At 43.4% G+C, this 20,227-nt stretch overlaps 1 protein-coding gene and 1 non-coding gene across 3 annotated transcripts in view; both read right to left on the bottom strand.

Moving 5' to 3' along the window:
- ATL3 (atlastin GTPase 3) overlaps positions 1-16,028 on the bottom strand; it is a 55,879-nt gene extending 39,851 nt beyond the window's left edge. The window contains exons 1-3 of one of the 2 annotated variants that reach the window (XM_021685495.2): positions 15,689-16,028; positions 1,269-1,483; positions 986-1,129 (exon numbers count right to left, since the gene is read on the bottom strand). In XM_021685495.2, the coding sequence (XP_021541170.1) occupies positions 986-1,129; positions 1,269-1,483; positions 15,689-15,734 (405 nt within the window). In that variant the 5' untranslated portion in view covers positions 15,735-16,028. The remainder of the gene's footprint in view (positions 1-985; positions 1,130-1,268; positions 1,484-15,688) is intronic. The other variant, XM_044919255.1, reaches the window with a different exon arrangement.
- On the bottom strand, positions 13,851-13,957 carry LOC123326237. Its single transcript, XR_006540950.1, has one exon. It is a non-coding gene; the product is annotated as a U6 spliceosomal RNA (small nuclear RNA).
- Positions 16,029-20,227: the final 4,199 nt, after the last annotated feature.

The raw sequence follows: 20,227 nt of genomic DNA, 5'->3' as shown, positions 1-20,227 counted from the left end.
AAAGATGTGGAAATGGCATTCAAGACTTGTGCATCAACTCTCCAGCTCCCAAAAATATCGAATGGCATAGCATTTAGGAAGAGGTTGAAACCGAACAATCTGAAGGAGTGATTTGAAACCTTAAGCCCTAGAAAGACTCGAGAATGAGAGGCACCAACAGCTGTGAAAGCATGCTTTAGGATGGAACTAAAAACAGAAGGAATGGGTTAAAATCTGTTTAAGAAACAGTAATAACCCCAAATCCTCTCTGCCACTTTGAGAAGACACATGACTCACCTTTGACAAAAAAATGTAGGGGAGGCTGTAGGACTGTAGCTTACTAGGCACAGAAGAGATGGCGTAAGAGGTCTACTGATGGCTGCCCCAGGGGCAGGCGGAGGATGCTCACCTTCTGCATGTGAGACGCCCTAGTATCCTGTTATCTGCTCAGCTCCCAGAAGAGTGGCAGCCAGGTCTATGTCACCCTCACAGGAGTAAAGAAAGTAAAGAACAGAAGTAACGTCTGAAACAGTTGAGATCATTAACCCCCGGGGAAGGGAAAACAAGCAGAGGGAAGAACAGGGCACTTGATAGCTACTTTTTGGTTTTGATAGCTATTTTTTATTAGAAACCTTGTATTACTGGGGTGCCTGGGTGGCTCAGTCGGTTAAGCATCTGCCTTCGCTCAGGTCAAGATCCCAGGGTCCTGGGATGGAGCTCCATGTGGGGTTCCCTGCTCAGCGGGAAGCCTGCTTCTCCCTCTCCCACTCCCCCTGCTCATGCGTTCTTTTTCTCTCTCAAATAAATCTTTTTAAAATTTTTTTTAAAAATTAAATTAAAAAAAGAAATCTTATTATTTGACCATTTAAATTATACTCGTGTTATTTTTAAACCATGCACTTACATCATTTTGATAAAAATTATTTTTAATTGAATTATCAGAATACACATTAAAGTTCTCGTTCTGTTGTTGTTTTTGTTAATTTACAAGTCTTTTCTTCCTTACCTTCTTCCCACCCGGCTTCTCCACAGTGAAAACTTCACTCCAGATCTGAATCCCCGTTGTTTCTGGGTCAGAGCCCCCTCTCCATGAAAACCCTGTTAACGGTTCTTCTGAGTCACCCAACCAATTTGAATGGCCACCTTCCTTCTATAGGAAAAATAAGAAATTTCCATTAAATCTTAAATTTTGAGTAATTTTACCTATCAAGGATAATCCACAAGCTTATTTTGCTCTTTTGGACACACAAGTCTCATTTCCAATCTGAAATGAAATAATTCAAGCTTACCTGGAAATATAAGTATCGTAGCATGAAGTCCAGGAAGAAGGACTTGCCCTTTCGGAAGGCACCAGCCACCGACACCACCACCACATCAAGGTCTCGGATGTGGTCCTGCAAGAGAATGCTGGCCAAGGCTTTCTCTTCTAACTCAAAGGAATGCTGGTCTTTCTGAACCAAAACAACCTGCACTGGGCCAGGCTTTCCACTCTCCATGGCATCACCTAGATTGTTGCAGAGGAAAAAAAAAATTGGTTTCAAATCTTTTTTAAATTTGTATTTTTGAACATGGGAAAAGCAAAAACTTCTTAAATGGTACAAAAACACTAACCATAAAAGAAAAAATTACAAATTAGAATCCATTAAAATTAAAGAGTTTTTGTTTATTAAAAGACATTATTAATGGAGGGATGGGGTAACTGGGTGATAGACATTAAGGAGGGCATGTGATGTAATGAGCACTGGGTGTTATGTAAGATTGATGAATCACTGACCTCTACCTCTGAAACCAATAATACATTATATGTTAATTAACTGAATTTAAATTTTAAAAGATACCATCAAAAGAAAGTAAAATGAAAGCCACAGACCAGGAAAAAATATTCACAATACCTATATCCAAAAGACTCACACCCAGAATCAATATGGAAATCCATATGGAAAGGACAAATATTCAAATTTTTAAAATAGTAATAAAGCAAAAGGCACTTCATTAAAAAAAGGATACCCAAATGGTCAATAATCCTATGAAGAGGTGCTTCCATACCATTACTTACCAAAGAAATAGAAATAAAACCATATTGAGATACCACTACCTGTCCCATGAGAATGGGGCTAAAATTGAAATGACTGACAATATCAACTGGGAGAGAAGTTGTGGTACAGCTGGAATTGGCACACATTCTAATGGGAATATAACCACTTTGGAAAACTGCTTGGCAGTAGCTACTAAAACTAAACATACCTATAACCTAGCAATTCTACTCTTAGGTATATAACTTAGAGAAATAAGTGCTTATGCCCACCGAAAGACATAAATACAAGAATGTTCACATAGGGATGCATGCGTGGCTCAGTCGGTTAAGCAGCTATCTTCAGCTCAGGTCATGATGATCTCAGGGTCCTGGGATGGAGTCCCATATGGGGCTTCCCTGCCAGGCGGGGAGTCTGCCTCTCCCTCTGCCCCTCCTCCCTGCTTATGCTCTCTCTCTCAAATAAATAAAGATGAGCAGAGAGCCCGAGGCTAGGCTCTATGCCAAGACCCTGAAATCATGACCTGAACCAAAGGGAGACACTTAACCAACTGAGCCACTCAGACGCCCCAATAAATAAAATCTTAAAAAAAAAAAAAAAAAGGTTCACATCAACTTTATTCAAAATAGCCCAAACTAGAAACAATCCAAATGTCTATCAGCAGTAGAAAGGGTGCCTGCCACTGCTAAGCCTTTTACATACATTTTGTTTAATCCTCAGAACAACCCCATGTGGTAAATAATACTGCCTCATTTTTAAAAATAAGGAAACTAGGGCTTACAAAAGTTAAACATCTTGTCCAACTGGTTCTGGAGAAAAGCTTGAAAGGATCTTTAGGTGGCTAGGACCTGCAGATCATTCTTAATAACCTAGGCAACACATTAGGGGCAATTAATTCTTTAGCTCAAAATTAAGCACTAACTAGTAGTTTCCCTACCAGAGTTGAAAGCAGAAAGATATCAATTCTTTGAAATTCACAGAACCACTCAGTAGCCATGGATTTATGGAAAGTTTATGAAAAACTACCACTGTAGCCTAGTAAAGCCTAGAAGCAAAGCACTATTTCCCTAAGTGTATGCACCACTGGTATTAAAGATGTTTTCATGTATTAAAAGGACATTTATTTTAATAATTATGTATTTTAATGTATACAAGGAAACAAAACCATGTTTTAATGGATTATTACTCGGAAGGATGCTAAGTTTAAAAGGTGAATCAATTCAAAGTAAATTGAAAAACAAATCCTAAGCAAAGCACAGTAAGGTAAGCAGATATGGCAAAAATCACCAAATTACTTTTGTCTGGGAAACACTTGAAGGCTGCATGATCACAGTAGACAAAAGTCAACAAAACAGCTTGACTGCCAGACTCTACCCATTAAGCTATGGGAACTGCTGCTCACTTTTTATACCATAAAGCAACAAAGGGTTCTTGCCACTTTTTTTTTTCAAAGATCTTATTTATTTATTTGACAGAGAGAGACACAGCGAGAGAGGGAACACAAGCAGGGGGAGTGGGAGAGGGAGAAGCAGGCTTCCCGCCGAGCAGGAAGCCCGATGCGGGGCTCGATCCCCAGACTCTGGGATCATGACCTGAGCCGAAGGCAGACGCTCAACGACTGAGCCACCCAGGCGTCCCGGGTTCTTGCCACTTTTATCTTTTTATCAAACTAGTGGAAAACAAGTTATAAATATACATTAACTGTCATGGTATCATTGTAATAAATGTATATTACTATTTTTCTTTCCCATTACTGCCCGGATAAAAAGGAAATATTTCTGTGAATAATCTCTTACAGTTCTTTATTGCCACAAAAGCAGGTGAATCCAGGACCTAAAGACCTTCAATCTTTTGGTGCGCCTGGGTGGCTCAGTCGTTAAGCGTCTGCCTTCGGCTCAGGTCATGATCCCAGGGTCCTGGGATCGAGCCCCACATCAGGCTCCCTGCTCTGCAGGAAGCCTGCTGCCCCCTCTCCCACTCCCCCTGCTTGTGTTTCCTCTCTCGCTGTGTCTGTCAAATAAATAAAATCTTTAAAAAAAAAAAAGACCTTCAATCTTTCATATAAAAGAACAAACGATCTTATGGATAAGCCACAGGGTCAAGTATGTGCAAGACTCGGAGCAATTCCAAAGTCCCTGAAATGGCTGGTTGCTCCCGCAATATTCATTTTCCCCTCCTGCTATGGCAACTGATTTTTAGCTGGGCATAAAAACTGCCCCAAAGAAACCCAATTTCAACCCAACCTTGTAGCAGGGGTATCACTGTGTGACTAAGTTCTGACTCTGGAAATGATATAGCAACTTCTGGGGCATGCATTTTTCCCTTTCCTGCTAGCGGGATGTATTCACAGGAGGGAGTCATCCTGTACCAGGCACATGAGGGCAACACCCCAGAAATAGTGGAGCAACAAGAGGTAGGGCCTAGGACTTCATGTAGCAGAATTGCCCTGCTGGCTCACTTTTATGTGAAATAAATAAACAAATAAATGTCTACCTTGTTTAGGTAACTAATTTGAAGGTTCTATCAGGTATGGCCAAACCCAGTAAGCAGTACAACAGTCCCCTAGGACTTCACAATTAAGTTCATGATACTGGCTCTTTCCATTTCATCTATTAAACCATTAAAGTTTACTGAGCAAGTGAATGTACTGACACACAGCAGGCACACAATAAACAATCGTAAAAAGAATGAATCAGGGCACCTGGGTGGCTCAGTTGGTTGAGCGACTGCCTTTGGCTCAGGTCATGATCCTGGAGTCCCTGGATCGAGTCCCGCATCGGGCTCCCTGCTCGGCAGGGAGTCTGCTTCTCCCTCTCCCGCTCCCCCCTCTCATGTGCTCTCTCTCATTCTCTCTCACACAAATAAATAAATAAAATCTTTAAAAAAAAAAAAAAAAGAATGAATCATATGTATTGTAACATAGCTGAAGGCCACAACCTTGAGGATGCAGGTGGTTTTGCCAGAGCAACAGGCACAGAAGATAAGGTTACCTGGGCTACTGACAAGGTGGAATAATCCAATGACAAGAATGTATGCAGTTGTGCACAATGAACTGTACTTCAAGAGAAGATGAAGACCAGTGAGGGCAGTTGGGGGGAAAAAGGTGCTAAGGCCCTTCACTCACCTCTTCCTCTCTTTCTGCCTACAGCACAGTGAAAAGGAAGAGAGAACCAGGCTACGTTTAGTTGGAGGAGCTGGGGTGATCTTGCATTTCTCTTCAAACAGTTTATTGGGCACACTGGATTTAAAAAGATCTTGTTCCTTTGGTTTCCGTCCACTTAAGGGAAAAATCATTGTGAACTGCACACATCACCAGTAATTCAATTTAAACAAAGAGTTGCTCACTTTTCACCATATCATCTTTCTCCCTCATTTCCTAAGACAAGACAGTATCTTTTTTTCCTAAAAGATATATTATTTTGAGAGAGCCAGCGAGCAGGGGGAGGGGCAGAAGGAGAGGGAGAGAATCTCCAGCAGACACCGCACTGAGCATGGAGCCTGATGCAAGGCTCAATCTCACCACCCTGAGATCCTGACAGGAGCCAAATCCAAGAATCGGACACTCAACTGACTGAGCCAGCCAGCTGCCCCCAGACGGTATCACTGATCTTCCAAGCAAAAACTTTATTTCTACTCACCCCTTTCCAGATGTTATATAATTGCCCTTTGCTCTTTAAAAAAAATTGCTAAAAGGGGCGCCTGGCTGGCACAGTTGGAAGAGTATGCAACTCCTGACCTTGAGGTCATGAGTTCGAGCTCCACATGGGGTATAGAAATTACTTAAACAAATAAAACAAAAAAATTTAATAAAAAATAAATGTCCTTTGCTGATTTATCCCCGTATCTCAGGCTCCCCATCCCTTAATCAAAACCTCAGGACCGGGCGCCTGGGTGGCTCAGTCGTTAAGCGTCTGCCTTCGGCTCAGGTCATGATCCCAGGGTCCTGGGATCGAGTCCCACATCGGGCTCCCTGCTCAGCGGGAAGCCTGCTTCTCCCTCTCCCACTCCCCCTGCTTGTGTTCCTGCTCTTGCTCTCTCTCTGTCAAATAAATAAATAAAATCTTAAAAAAAAAAAACCTCAGGACCTTCTCCCTTAGGCCTTACCACCTCCCAATCTTTCTCACCTGTTAGGTACCATCCCCAAGGGTTGCTTTAATGATGCGACCTCATCCTTTAGGGCTGACCCCCTTCATTATAGTACATAAATACATCACAACAGCAACTACTTAAGGGCTAGCAAAAACACTTTATGGATCAAGGGCTCAAAGCTAAATCTCCATCCTCTAAGTCAAAGCCTTTCACCATTCTCCCCACTGCCTTGGTTCCTCTTCTTCCTTATGCCCCTTATCCTCTCAGGAAGATTTACTTTCACTGGTCTTTCTACTGAAGAAACTTAGGATTCAGGTCCTATTCTGCCTTGATTCCAAAATTTCAAATGTACAACCTATTCAGCCACTTGTTCCCATGGCCTGAAATGCATATTCCCCGCCCCCCAACTCCAGCCAAACACTGACCCTTCAACACCCACCTTACCCTCCCTCTGTCCCCATCCTCTGCCTATCACTTTACATGGTATACTAAAAAGAAAACAGGTTCTGGAATCAAGATACAGCAGGGCTTGAATGCTTACTTTCTCCCCTCTAAAATGTAAGCTCCATGAGGGCAAGAATATTTTTTTAAGATTTTATTTATTTATTTGACAGAGAAAGAGACAGCGAGAGAGGGAACACAAGCAGGGGGAGTGGGAGAGGGAGAAGCAGGCTTCCCGCTGAGCAGGGAGCCTGATGCGGAACTCGATCCCAGGACCCTGGGATCATGACCTGAGCTGAAGGCAGATGCCCAATGACTGAGCCACCCAGGCGCCCCCATGAGGGCAAGAATTTTTGTCTCTTCTGTTCAATGCTATATCCCCCAAGATCCCAGAACACTGCCCACACATATTAGATATCCAATAAATATTTGTGGGATAACTGAATAAACTTCACCACTTAGTCTCTATGTGACTATGGATAAAATCCTAACCACTTGCAGTTTCATTTGGAAATTGAATACTCCTCTCAAAGCCCAGAGTCTAACACATATTAGGAACTCAATAAAGTGGTCCCACTTTCCTATTTCCACTAAAACCTCATACATACTCTATTATCCCACCCATTATAATATTATCATTTGTAATCATGATTTATCACCCAACTGGGAACTTCTGGGGAGTAGGGAAACTATCACGTTCAGGCCCAGTATCTAAAAGAAGAATAAAGATAAACTCAAAATGGATGAAAGCCCTCAATGTGAGACAGGAATCCATCAAAATCCTAGAGGAGAACATAGCCAGTAACCTTTTTGACATTGGCCACAGTAACTTCTTTCAAGACATGTCTCCAAAGGCAAGGGAAACAAAAGCAAAAATGAACTTTTGGGACTTCATCAAGATAAAAACCTTCTGCACAGCAAAGGAAACAGTCAACAAAACTAAGAGGCAGCCCATGGAATGGGAGAAGATATCTGCATATGACATTACAGATAAAGGGCTGATACCCAAGATCTACAAAAAAACTTCTCAAACTCAACATTCAAAACACAAATAATCAAGTCAAAAAATGTGGCAGAAGACATGAACAGACACTTCTCCAAAGAAGACATAAAAATGGCTAAAGACACATGAAAAAATGCTCAACATCACTAGCCATCAGGGAAATACAAATCAAAACCACAATGGGATACCAACTTACACCAGTTAGAATGGCAAAAATTGACAAAACAGGAAACAACAAATGTTGGAGAGGATGTGGAGAAAAGGGAACCCTCCTACACTGTTGATGGGAATGCAAGCTGCTACAGCCACTCTGGAAAACAGTATGGAGGTTCCTCAAGATGTTAAAAATAGAGCTACCCTACGACCCAGCAATTGCACTAGGTATTTACCCCAAAGATACAGATGTAGTGAAAAGAAGGGTCACATGAACCCCAATGTTCATAGCAACAATGTCCACAATAGCCAAAGTGTGGAAGGAGCCGAGATGCCTTTCAACAGATGAATGGATAAAGAAGATGTGGTACATATATACAATGGAATATCATTCAGCCATCAGAAAGGATGAATACCCACCATTTGCATCGACATGGATGGAACTGGAAGGGATTATGCTAAGTGAAGTAAGTCAAGCGGAGAAAGACAATTATCACATGGTTTCACTCATATGTGGAACATAAGCAATAGCACGGAGGACCATAAGGGGAGGGAGGGAAATCTGAAGGGGGAGAAATAAGAGAGGGAGGCAAACCATGAGAGACTATGGACCCCGGGAAACAAACTGAGGGTTTCAGAGTGGAGGGGGATGGGGGGAGGGGGTAACAGGGTGATGGGTACCAAGGAGGGCACGTGCTGTGATGAGCACTGGGTGTTATACGTAACTAAAGAATCATTGAACATTACATCAAAAACTAATGATGTACTACACAGCGGCTACCTGAACATAAAATAAAATTAAATAAAAGAGTAACAGTTTCCTAGTATTGTGAACACTAAACCCAGTAATACTTGTCAAGCACCTCAATAAAAACCAGTTTCTTCCCTTCCCACTTGCAGTCTCCTTTCTCGGCCAAACTCCTTGAAGGTATGTCTTCATCCACTTACCTACCCATTCCCTTCTCATTGCCTTGCAACCTGACTTTCCTCTCAATCTTCTTATTGAAACTATTCACTAGTTTATCAATGACCTCTCTTGCCAAATCCAGTGGCCCTTTCTTGATTCTCATTCAACCCTCTCTGTAGGACAAAACACAACTGCCACCTGCTTCTAGAACTCCTGAAAACCTTTGGTCTCAGTGACAGTGCCCATTCCTAGCTCCCTCCCAGCCTCTTCACCACCTCCTTTCACTACTTCTTTTTCTCTTCAGCCTCCTGTGAGCTCCACCAGCGCTCTGCTTCAGTCTTGCAGTTCCCTCACTCCCTCAATGGGCTCTTTATTATTATAATTTCGCTATACCCTCTTTCGGTGATGCAACTTCATTAATTTCTAACCTGCATTCACGTCCAAACATACAACTGCCTCAGGGACAGATGCACCTGGATATTCCACCATCACCTCCTTCTCAGGAGTAATATTTAGAAATACATGGGTGTAAGAGTCAAGAGACGAGTTCCTGTTCCAGTTCTACCACTAACAGCTTGTGGGATTCTGGGCATGTCTAGTCTTCGGTCTCAAGAGTGAAATGAGTCAAGATTTAACTTCTAGAAACCCTCCAGTACTAACACTTTCTATGTCTACTTGTGGTAGCATCGCAATGAATCCTCTGTTACTCCACTTCTCTCAAATCTCCACCTCTCAGCCTCCACATCTTCCCTGACTCTATCTCCCTATATACTATATACCTCCAAGTCCAATCATTTCCTCCTTTTTTTTAGATTTGAAAGAGAGAGAATGAGCGAGCACGGGGGTAGAGGGGCAGAGGGAGAGGGAGACAGGATCTTAAGCAGACCGCGCACTGAGTGTGGAGCCTGACTCGGGGCTCCATCCCATGATCCTGAGACCACAACCCGAGCTGAAACCAAGAGCTGGACGCTTAACCAACTGCACCACCCAAGCACCCCTCATTTCCTCCTTCTATGACTTAAGATTGTTTTGGCAAAAGTTGTTACTCTCTAGTGAGGCAGAATGTACGGGAGAAAGGCCTTCCCGAACACTCAGGGCCCAGCTGTACAATGACTGTACAACCATATGAGTAAATCATTTTACCTCTCTGGGTCTGTTTCCTCCACAAAACCAGGCAGTTAGGTAAAGCTGTTTTCTAGCTCTAAGATTCAATGACTCTGTAACAATTGAAAATTTCCTGGATGTCTAAATTGGCCAAACTGGCTAGGTAACCTATGCATCCCTTGGCTTAATTTAAATTTTATAGGCCTGGCTAAAGAACAGATCAAAATTTATAATGATAAAAACATTAAAGCAACTTGCTCAGTAAGGACTCACACAAAAGCTTTTGAGGTTTGGGGTTTTGTTTTGAGGGTTTTAGGGGGGAGGGGGGAGGGGTTTCTCTTAATTGCACTGAAATTACTTCCATTTCTCAGGAATCTTAACTCTGGAGATCTAACCTCCAGAAATGGTATTAAAAAAACTTTAGGTGACAACCTGACATGCTTTCCCTTTAGTGAAGCAATTATTTCCCAAGATCTAGATATCCACTCTGAGACAACAGTAATGCTCACTTATATGAACAGTTAATGCTTATTTAGATGAACAGTTAATGCTGTACTATGTTCATTTATATGAATAACAGATGAGACATTTTGGTACACAAAGATATGGCCTGACGATAGTTACATCTGTCATCCATATCCACATAAATGAACTTAAAACCTTTGTTTTTAAAAATGAGTAGAACACTGTATCATAATTCCAATTCTGATTATTGCTGTAAATAGCATATGGTAATACTGAATCAGCCTTCATTTCAGTTATGTAGGAAGTGCTGAAAATATTTAGATAATTAAAAAGCCTTTCAACAGTTTATGTGGAAGCTACAACCTTTTTTCTAATTACTTTTATTTTTTTAAGATTTTATTTATTTATTTGAGAGAGAGCATGAGTGGGGTGGGGGGGGACAGAGGGAAAGGGAGAAGCAGGCTCCCCACCAAGCAGAGAGCCCAACTCGGGACTCATCCCAACACCCAACCAACTGAGCCACCCAGGAGCCCCTCTAATTACTTTTAAAGTACTGATTAGCCTTTACTTTTGGCACAATACACCTTAACCCAGACTAACCAATAGGTTTAAATATGCCTGCTCAAATAATCTCTGTAATAACTGCATTCAATAGACTGGCTCTGCAGTAAAATGACAAAAACAGACAACCCAAGTAGAAAGACGTTGAGACTAACAGGTGAAACTAATTATCATAGGGAAAACTAGAGATCTGAGCAAATTACAGCATTAACTCTCTTAGAATGACCTAACTCTGAATTTTTGTCTTAAAGATTTTTTATTTATTTCTTTGAGAGAGGAAACGCACAAGCAGGAGGGGCAGAGGGAGAGGAAGAAAGAATCTCAAGCATACCCTGAACTGAGTTAGGAGCCCAACGGGGCTCCACCTCATGACCCCGAGATCACAACCTAAGCCGAAACCAAGAATCAGACACTCAACTGACTGCGCCTCCCAAGAGCCCCTGCAGCTACTTTTAAAAAAGTCTTTTAGGGGCACCTGCGTGGTGCAGTTGGTTGAGCATCCAACTCTTGGTTTCGGCTCAGGTTGCAATCTCAGGGTCCTGGGATTGAGGCCCACGTTGGGCTCCGCACTCGGTGCGGAGTCTGCTTGATATTCGCTCTCCCACTGCCCCTCCCACTCATGCTGTCTCTCTCTCTCTCTCAAATAAATGAATAAAATCTTTAAAAAAAAGAGTCTTTTAAAAATTAAAAAGTAGCTGCATAGGCTAAATAAAAGCCGGTGAGACTACTTAATCATAATTGGCCTTTCCAGTCCTATGGAAAACATACATTCTAAGAAATAAATTCTATCAAAAAACATTATAGGGGAAAAAAAAGCTTAAATTCCCCTCAAATATTTGAAAAGACCATCTGAACAGTGATAAATTCAATGAAACTAGTTAACTGGAAGCAGTTACAAATGCTATTTCAGAAAATTCATACAGAATTTAGTTGATCAATTAAACAGTGCAGACCAGGGTTTCTCAACCTCGGCACTACTGGTATTTTGGGCTGGATAACTCTCTGTTGTGGGGAGCTAGCCTATTCATTGTAGGATATTTAGCAGCAACTCTGGCCTCTACCCACTAGATACCAGTAGTGCTACCTCCTGGTTGTAAGACCCAAAAATGTCTGCAGATATTGCTAAATGTCCCACCGCAGCAAAATCACCCTGGGTTAAGAACCACTTACGGCAGAGCCAGCCCCAGTGCTCATCTTTACAATTCAGAGTTCCAAAAAGCAAATTAACTACAGCTTCAGAAACATTTCACTAAGTAGAGTGAATGACTCAGGGTAAAGTTATGACCTGAGTTTTCCACTTTCCTTTTAAAACACATTCACTAAAGCGCAAGAACAACACACCCAAAAACAGAAGCATACCATTTCATGCCTTGTTCTCGCTGGCAGTCTTCAAAGTTCCTAATTCAGGCAAGGCCAGAGAAAACACATCATCATACATGTCGGTAAGCCCTCAGCCAACTCAAAGGGCTGGGTGTGGTTCCATTCCGCTGATGGTGGGGGAATGCTTTTATATAGTCTATTTTGTCTTTTTTTTTTTTAAAGATTTTATTTATTTATTTGAGAGACAGAGAGAGAGCAGATGAGAGGGGGGAGGGTCAGAGGGAGAAGCGGACTCCCCGCCGAGCAGGGAGCCCGATGCAGGACTCGATCCCGGGACTCCAGGATCATGACCTGAGCCGAAGGCAGTCGCTTAACCAACTGAGCCACCCAGGCGCCCTATAGTCTATTTTGTCTTAAGGCAGTAAATATACTGGTAGATACAGACACTTTTAAAGTTGTTTCAATAAAAATACTACTTATGCCCAACAGAAGAGAATACTGGGGGAAATTTACATTAGAATCAATTAAAGGGTTTAAGAGGAAACTTTTTCTCAATTCATCTGTCATAAGAAATCTTTATACTTTAGCACAGAATGCTGAACAAAACCATATTTTGTCAATTTTGTAGTGCTTTATGGATTTATAAAGACCAATTATGACTAAACAGTACTTAAGATTCAGAAATGCAGAGACTAGGTTGAATCTAAAAATTATGCCAGGCTATGCTATAGAAAAAAAATTATTTTTAATAGAATGAGTTCAATATTCATCTTATTTGACTCAGCCCTAAAAATAAAAAATCACCAAAATCAGGGCGACTGGGTGGCTCAGTCAGTTAAGCGGCTGCCTTCGGATCAGGTCCTGATCCCAGAGTCCTGGGATCCAGCCCCGCATCGCATCGGGCTCCCTGCTCAGCAGGAAGCCTGCTTCTCCCTCTCCCACTCCCCCTGCTTATGTTCCTTCTCTCACTGTGTCTCTCTCTGTCAAATAAATAGATAAAATCTTTAAAAAAAAAAATTCACCAAAATCATTCTGGTTACCTGAAGGTTTTGTGTTCCAGATGAATAGGCTTTCTTCTTCTTTTTTTTTTTTTTAAAACCAGGGGAAAGCGTAAACGCAGTTAATTGGCAATATTTGACTTGGATTCCTTATGATTTCAAGACATAAATACAGTTAATCTACTTTGTTTTTTCACCGACTATACCAGTAAAGTCTATTTCCTAACTTGTAATATACTTTAGCTGTGAAATATATCAACAAATTCTATCAAAATACATGCTAATAAAAAGCATTCTTTACAAATTTGCAAAGAGCATCAACTTCTCAATACATTGATATTACAGATTAGACTTCCTATTAAGTAGCAAATCAATTCAAATGTAAGCAACCACCTATAGGGAAATTTTATTATATTAGTATGCAAATCAGAATTACTCAATGTTCTTTTTTTTTTTTTTTAAGATTTTATTTATTTGACAGTGAGAGATACAGCGAGAGAGGGAACACAAGCAGGGGGAGTGGGAGAGGGAGAAGCAGGCTTCCCGCCGAGCAGGGAGCCCGATGCGGGGCTCGATCCCAGGACCCCGGGATCATGACCTGAGCCGAAGGCAGACGCTTAACGACTGAGCCACCCAGGCGCCCCCTCAATGTTCTTTTTTTAACTGTTGCCTGGCCCCTCAACAGATTAAATCAGAATCTGTGGGTCCCATGCACTGTCAGGTTTAAAATACCGCAGGATATTCTTTTTTTTTTTTTTTTAAATGTTGTCTACTCCTTTACTGTTATCTCCCCCACTAAAAATATGGAACGCTTCACGAATTTGCGTGTCATCCTTGCGCAGGGGCCATGCTAATCTTCTCTGTATCGTTCCAATTTTAGTATATGTGCTGCCGAAGCGAGCACACCGCAGGTTATTCTAATCATGCAGCAGAATGGAGATCCACAGCCCAACTAAAGGGTTTTTTTCCTTTAAATAAAAGCTTTCCCCTCACTTTTCCCCCTTGATGTTTTTTTAAAGAATAAACTCCCAAAACCTCATGATAACTTGGGAAAATGTTTTAAAATTCAGATAACTTTAAAATGCAGCTGTGTTATTTGAACAATTTCTCAGTTCACAAGGCCATAGACACTTTAACAGGCATGCCTAGTCATAGGCAAATTCTAGTTCTCAACAAGTTCACACAACCTGGGGTTCCCTATTTCATTGGAATCTTAATATGTAGCCAAACTGTTAAGTGACCTAGCACTGGGGGTTGGGGGAGGTAGAGAAAACTTTAATTTCTTGCTTCTTACAATTCTCTATTATCTCATTTTAAATTAGTGTGCATCTATCCTTTATTCTAAGATTTAGAAATCATAAAAATGAAACACACACCTGCTCCACCATAGAACACCAATTTCAAAAAGCCTATTCTACACTATTGAGTGAAAACTACAAAAAGTATGCTAGTACACATTATTTATCCTTTGTTGTCATTTTTCCTAATTTCATGATTACTCCAATGATAGTAAATGGTAGCTAATAAAACAATGTGCTGTACTAGTGTTAATTCTTCATTATATAGAGATCCTTTTCATCCAAGCCTTTCCTTTACAGGCGGTAAAGCAGAAAAAGGGATTTCTAGACTACAAGCTAGTTTCTGTGGAAAGTGAAAAAAAAAAAGCACTAATTTGAATTTCAGTTCACTGCAATACTGAACACTTGACATGGATTAAAACCACGTAGGTTTTTGCTTCTCCAAAGGCAAGCCAAAATGTGAAACTGCGTTTTTCGTCCGTTAGTTCTTTTCTCCCTTTCACAAAACATCCCACCCAACTTCGTATTCAAATTTGAGGGCTGGGATTTATTTATTAAGATTCTTCAATATTCTTTTCTTTTTTTGCTTTTAGATTTCGCACGTGAAACGCGATTTCAAGAGCACACACATTAATCAAGAATAAAGCCAGATAAAATGACAGATGAAGTATCCTTCAATTTTTGATGAATCTCTACTTAATTTTTAATTCTTTTACCATTTTTTATGTCTTCAAGGAAGCAAGAGAACAACGTACTAAAAGAACTTCCTAAAAAAGCAATTTAGGCCACATTCTTTTATCTCGTTTATAGAAAGAAGTGTGGGCTTAAAATCAACTTTCCTAATGCTTGTCAGCGCCTCGAGGTCGTTAGGATAAAAATTAAGCTTCCAACTCCGAAACACTTCGCAGCCGTCCAGCGCTTTGTCAAAGACTGAAAGTAAAGCATCTACGTTCCCGGTTCCCGGCCCGCGACCCTGCGAAGCGCCAGGCAAGGAGGGAGCCGCAGCCCCGGAGCGCGCGGCTCGGTCAGGGCGGGGCCGGCACGCCGCCCGTCCCCCGGCCTAGCGCACTGCCGGCCTCCCGCGAGCGCAGGGCCCGACCGCCGACGGCTGCCGCTCCCTTGGGAGCCGCGGGAAGCGCCGCCCGCGCCCGACCGGCCAGGTCTCACTAAGAGCCCCCAGCCCCGAATTCGCGGGCCGAGGGTACCCCGGCGAGGGGCGCAGGGTCCCAGCCCTGGGACGAGGAACGGGCGGCGGTGCGGGCGTTCTCCTCGGGGCTATAGTCGGGAGGGCGGCGGAAGGGCCACGAAGCGGGCCCGGGGAAAATTGGAAGCCTCACCTGCTCCTCCCGAGGCAGCCGCTACCGCTCGCTGAGGGGACAACATGGAGCCTCCGCCTTCAGCAGAAGCAGCAGGGGCGCAGAGAGGGATGGGCTGAGTCGTGAACGAACCGGGCCCAGGAGGTGGGAAACGGGCGGGGCCTGGGCTCTAGAAGAAACTGGGTAGGAGGTGGGGCTCGCAGAGCTTCGAGGGAACGAACACAGAGCGGGTCTGCGAGGCCGGACGGACCACGCTACTCGCGGCGGACGCTGGGCGGGCAGCGGCAGGAAGATGCACGCGGCCAAATCCCGCCACCGCCCAACGCGTGTGCTCCTGCGCGCGAGCGAGCCGCCGGCTACCTGGGACTGCGCACTAGGGAAGGCGGTCCGCTGGGAATTGTAGTCCCAAACTCTCTGGGTGCCCCCCTCCTGCCGTCCCTATTCTGCGCACTCATCCGGGGCGGAGAGGAAACGGAAGAGAGGGAAGGGGCTTGGCGCATCTCTTCGACGACTAAACTACAACTCCCAGCAGGCCATGCGGGGAAGGGACGGGCGGGCCGGCTCAGGCCGGGGTCGGCCGGCCAGCCAGGCCCGCCGAGATCCTAGTCTTGAGACCCGCCCCGGGGCGGAGGACTTGGGATAACCCGCCGCTAGCCCCTATCTGCCGCGTTTGACAGTTTCAGTGCTTAAGGACCAAAGGACCAAAGGGAGGCCTCGAACCTGGATGACGTGAGCGTCACTGGATTTTTAACGATTTTGACTTCACAAGGAGATGAGGACGTGACTTCATCACCACCATCATCAGTTTCACCCCATAATCGCATACCTGGCCAAGCCTAGTGGTGGACCATCACCACCACCCTTAACAGCTAAGAACTTCCAGGGAAACTCCTTCCACAGGCTCTGTCCAGCCTAAGCCATGGCCATGTTTTGTAAATGTCGGGTTTACAGGGCTTGCTTTGAAGCTCCTTTTGCAAGCACACCCTACTTAAACTGTGTGTTAGGTCAATACAAAACAAGGTTCTCCGAAAATGCTTTTTATTCACACTTCACGTGTGATTAAGAAAATGTCAGTTGTGAAGAATCTTGTTAGTTTGGATTTGTTGGGGGTAAGGGCAGTTATTGGAGATAAGTAGCTGTTGGAGCTTATGGGAGGCTAAAGCATCCATCCATCCCATCACCACCACCTCTTGGCATCACCATTCCCTCATTCATTAGACAAATTATTATACTTTCTTCTGCCTCTAACTTTTTTTAAGCTTGTTTGTTTGTTTGTTTTTAAGTAATCTCTACACCCGACGGTGGGGCTCGAATCCACCAGAAGATCAAGAGCTGCATGCTCCTCTGACTGAGCCAACAAGACGCCCCACTTCTGCCTCTGCCTTAACTATTATAATCCGCCCAGAACCTCCTTCCAGCCACCTCCAGGCCCTGCCAAGCCTTTGAGCTGTTTTTTTTTTTTTTTTTTCTTACTTCCTGAGTGATTAGGACAGAGGAGAAGAGAGGTAATTTTGCCTAATCTTATCTAAAGAAATCCTGTTTTGACTTCTTTCCCTCTGCCTTCTTATTCTCCCCAAACTCTCAAGATTACTTGAATACCCTCCTCTAGGCTTTAGATTTAAGAGTCTATAGATTAGATCTAGTCCACTCAGGCCAGCAAGAAACCAGCCATGAACATCAGGGCAAGTGGTTATTGGGGTTTCACACTAGGTGTGCAGAAGGCAAGACCCACAGGATGTGACACAAGTCCAGGCCATTATGTGGCATGCTCAGGGAGAGGGGCCAAAGGCCAATGACTTGACACAATTGCAACACACAGTGTAAGAATTTAAAATTGCACACACATCCCAGAATTCTCTAGTCCCCTTCCCCGTCCAACTTCATTAGACTTCTTACCATCTGACTTATGTTTTATTTTTATTTATTTATTTGAGAGAGAGAGAGCGAGCACGAGTGGGGTTAGGGGCAGAGGAAGAAGCAGACTCCCCGCTGAGCAGAGAGCCAGAGGCTGGGCTCTATCTCAGGACCCTGGGATCATGACCTCAGCCGGAGGCAGACCCTTAACTGACTGAGCCACCCAGGCGCCCATGACTTATGTTTTAAGTAAAACATAATCTTTTTGTTTCTCTTCCCACTAGAATGGGAATTTTTGTCTGTTTTTGTTTACTGCTGTATCCACAGTGCTTCATACAATGCCAGGCAGATAGTAGAAACTCTAATTAATTTATTGAATGGATGGATAAAGAAGGGATATGAAACACCTAACACTGCTCACTCACTTTCTTGCTCCCTTAATATTAAGTCCCTAACTTTCGCTTTGAAACAAAATACGCTGTTCTATTTTAAGGGCTCCCAGTAGAGATCCACTGAAATCCATCCTGTTAGGAAGTGACCAGCAAACACTGACATTACATCTGTCTCAATTAATTGCATCAAAGTCAGTGTCAGCACATCAGCCTTCCCCATACCTTGTAGAAGTTTTTGGAATTTAGAACAACACAGTACAAATTATAGGTAGACTTTAGGATTAGTCACAACTTAGAAAGCTACTCCTGTATACGAGAACTACGTTTTGTTGTTAGTGTTGTTTCCTTCTCAAATAACCAGGGTCATCAAAACAGTGGACATTCAAAATGCTAAATATTGATAATACTGATTACAGCCTGCCTTCAGCCATCTCACTCTGAATTGAGTCATGTGGTATGACCAGAGGCTGAGCTTTCCTTGTGGTTTTCCAGAAGCAGGTGACATGTAGACATGTTTGAGTGGTTAAGACCACAGGGTCTGGGCTGGGGCGCCTGGGTGGCTCAGTCGTTAAGTGTCTGCCTTCGGCTCAGGTCATGATCTCAGGGTCCTGGGATAGAGCCCCACATCGGGCTCCCTGCTCGGTGGGAAGCCTGCTTCTCCCTCTCCCACTCCCCCTGCTTGTGTTCCCTCTCTCGCTGTGTCTCTCTCTGTCAAATAAATAAATAAAATCTTTAAAAAAAAAAAAACGACCACAGGGTCTGGGGTCAGACTCACCTGGCTTTGAATCCTGGCTTCGATGCTTACTAGCTGTGCAAACTTGGGTGACTTACTTAACCTCTTTGAACTTATTTCATTATCTATTGCCAAATGATTTGAGTTGTTGTGGGTTAAAATAGATCTAAGTATTTGGCAGTTATGACTGATGCATAGTTAGTGTTCAAAAATTGGTAATCATATTCATTCTGGAAAGCCAAAACAAAGTCATAATCAAGTATTCTATGAAGCACAGAAATAATAAAATTGTTTTATGCAGTGACATCCACTGTGACTCAGGTTCCAAAGCTTTCCAAAAATAGCTTTCCAAAATTCTTATGTGCCAGGCATAGTGCTAGGCAGTATTGCTGACATATGCATAAGACATATTCCTGTCCTCCAGAGACTCCCAGTCTTGTGGGATAAACAGCCAAGTAAATAATTATCACTCACTGTGACTGTGCTGGGCCTCAGTTCAGCCTTTTCTCTTACCGCCTACTCGTAGGATCCATGTTTAAGCAACAGTCTGGGGCCTCAGAAGGGACAGACTGGACCACTGGCATCCCTGGGCATCATTAAAAAAAAAAAAAAGATTTATTTATTTATTTTAGGTGGGGAGGGGCAGAGGAAGAGGAAGAGAGAATCCTCAAACAGACTCCCTGCTGAGCGGGCAGGCCCACATGGGACCTTGAATCCCAGGACCCTGGGATCATGACCTAAGCCAAAATCAAGAGTCGGATGCTTAACTGACTGAGCCATCCAGGCGCCCGACTATTTTCTTTTTATAAACTATGACACCAAGTCAATAGCTCATTCTATACACAGAGCAAACATTTAAGTACTTAATATACAAATATTTAAATGATGCCCAGCTGGGCACCTGGTGTCTTAGGGTCCAAGATTCTGTGAGACTAAGCCCCAAGCTGAGTCGGGCTCTGCGCTGGGTGTGGAGCCTGCTCAAGATTCTCTCTCTCCCTCTCCCTCTGCCCCTCCCCTGCCTCTCTCTGAAAAAAAAAAGAAAGAAAAGAAAATATAGTCAACCCCAACTCACAGGCTGTTATAAAGTTGGATATCAGGCCCTCAACATGGTGGTAATACTCTAAGAGCTCAAGACCTACCAACTGCTTCATTCTTGTTCTTGTTAACAGTATGGCTCTCTGTCTCTTCAAAAGGATACTAGAAAGGATCACTAAAATTTACAATTAAGGAAAGGAAGCAACATACCTGTGTATAGCATGCTATCATTTGTGTTAAAGAGTAAACGAAGGGGCGCCTGGGTGACTCAGTCAGTTAAATGTCTGCCTTCGGCTCAGGTCATGAGCCCAGGGTCCTGGGATGGAGCCCCAAGTTGGGCTCACTGCTCGGTGGGGGGAGTCAGCTCCTCCCTCTGCCCCTCCCCCCTGCTCATGCTCTTTCTCTCTCTTTCTCTCTCAAATAAATAAAATCTTAAAATACAGGGCGCCTGGGTGGCTCAGTCGTTAAGCGTCTGCCTTCGGCTCAGGTCATGATCCCAGGGTCCTGGGATCGAGCCCCGCATTGGGCTCCCTGCTCGGCGGGAAG

This window comes from Neomonachus schauinslandi, chromosome 11 (assembly GCF_002201575.2).
Source record: "Neomonachus schauinslandi chromosome 11, ASM220157v2, whole genome shotgun sequence".
In the NCBI taxonomy this organism is placed as follows: Eukaryota; Metazoa; Chordata; class Mammalia; order Carnivora; family Phocidae; genus Neomonachus; species Neomonachus schauinslandi.
Note: the sequence above shows the minus strand (reverse complement) of the source record. Positions and strands in the feature narration are given on the sequence as shown.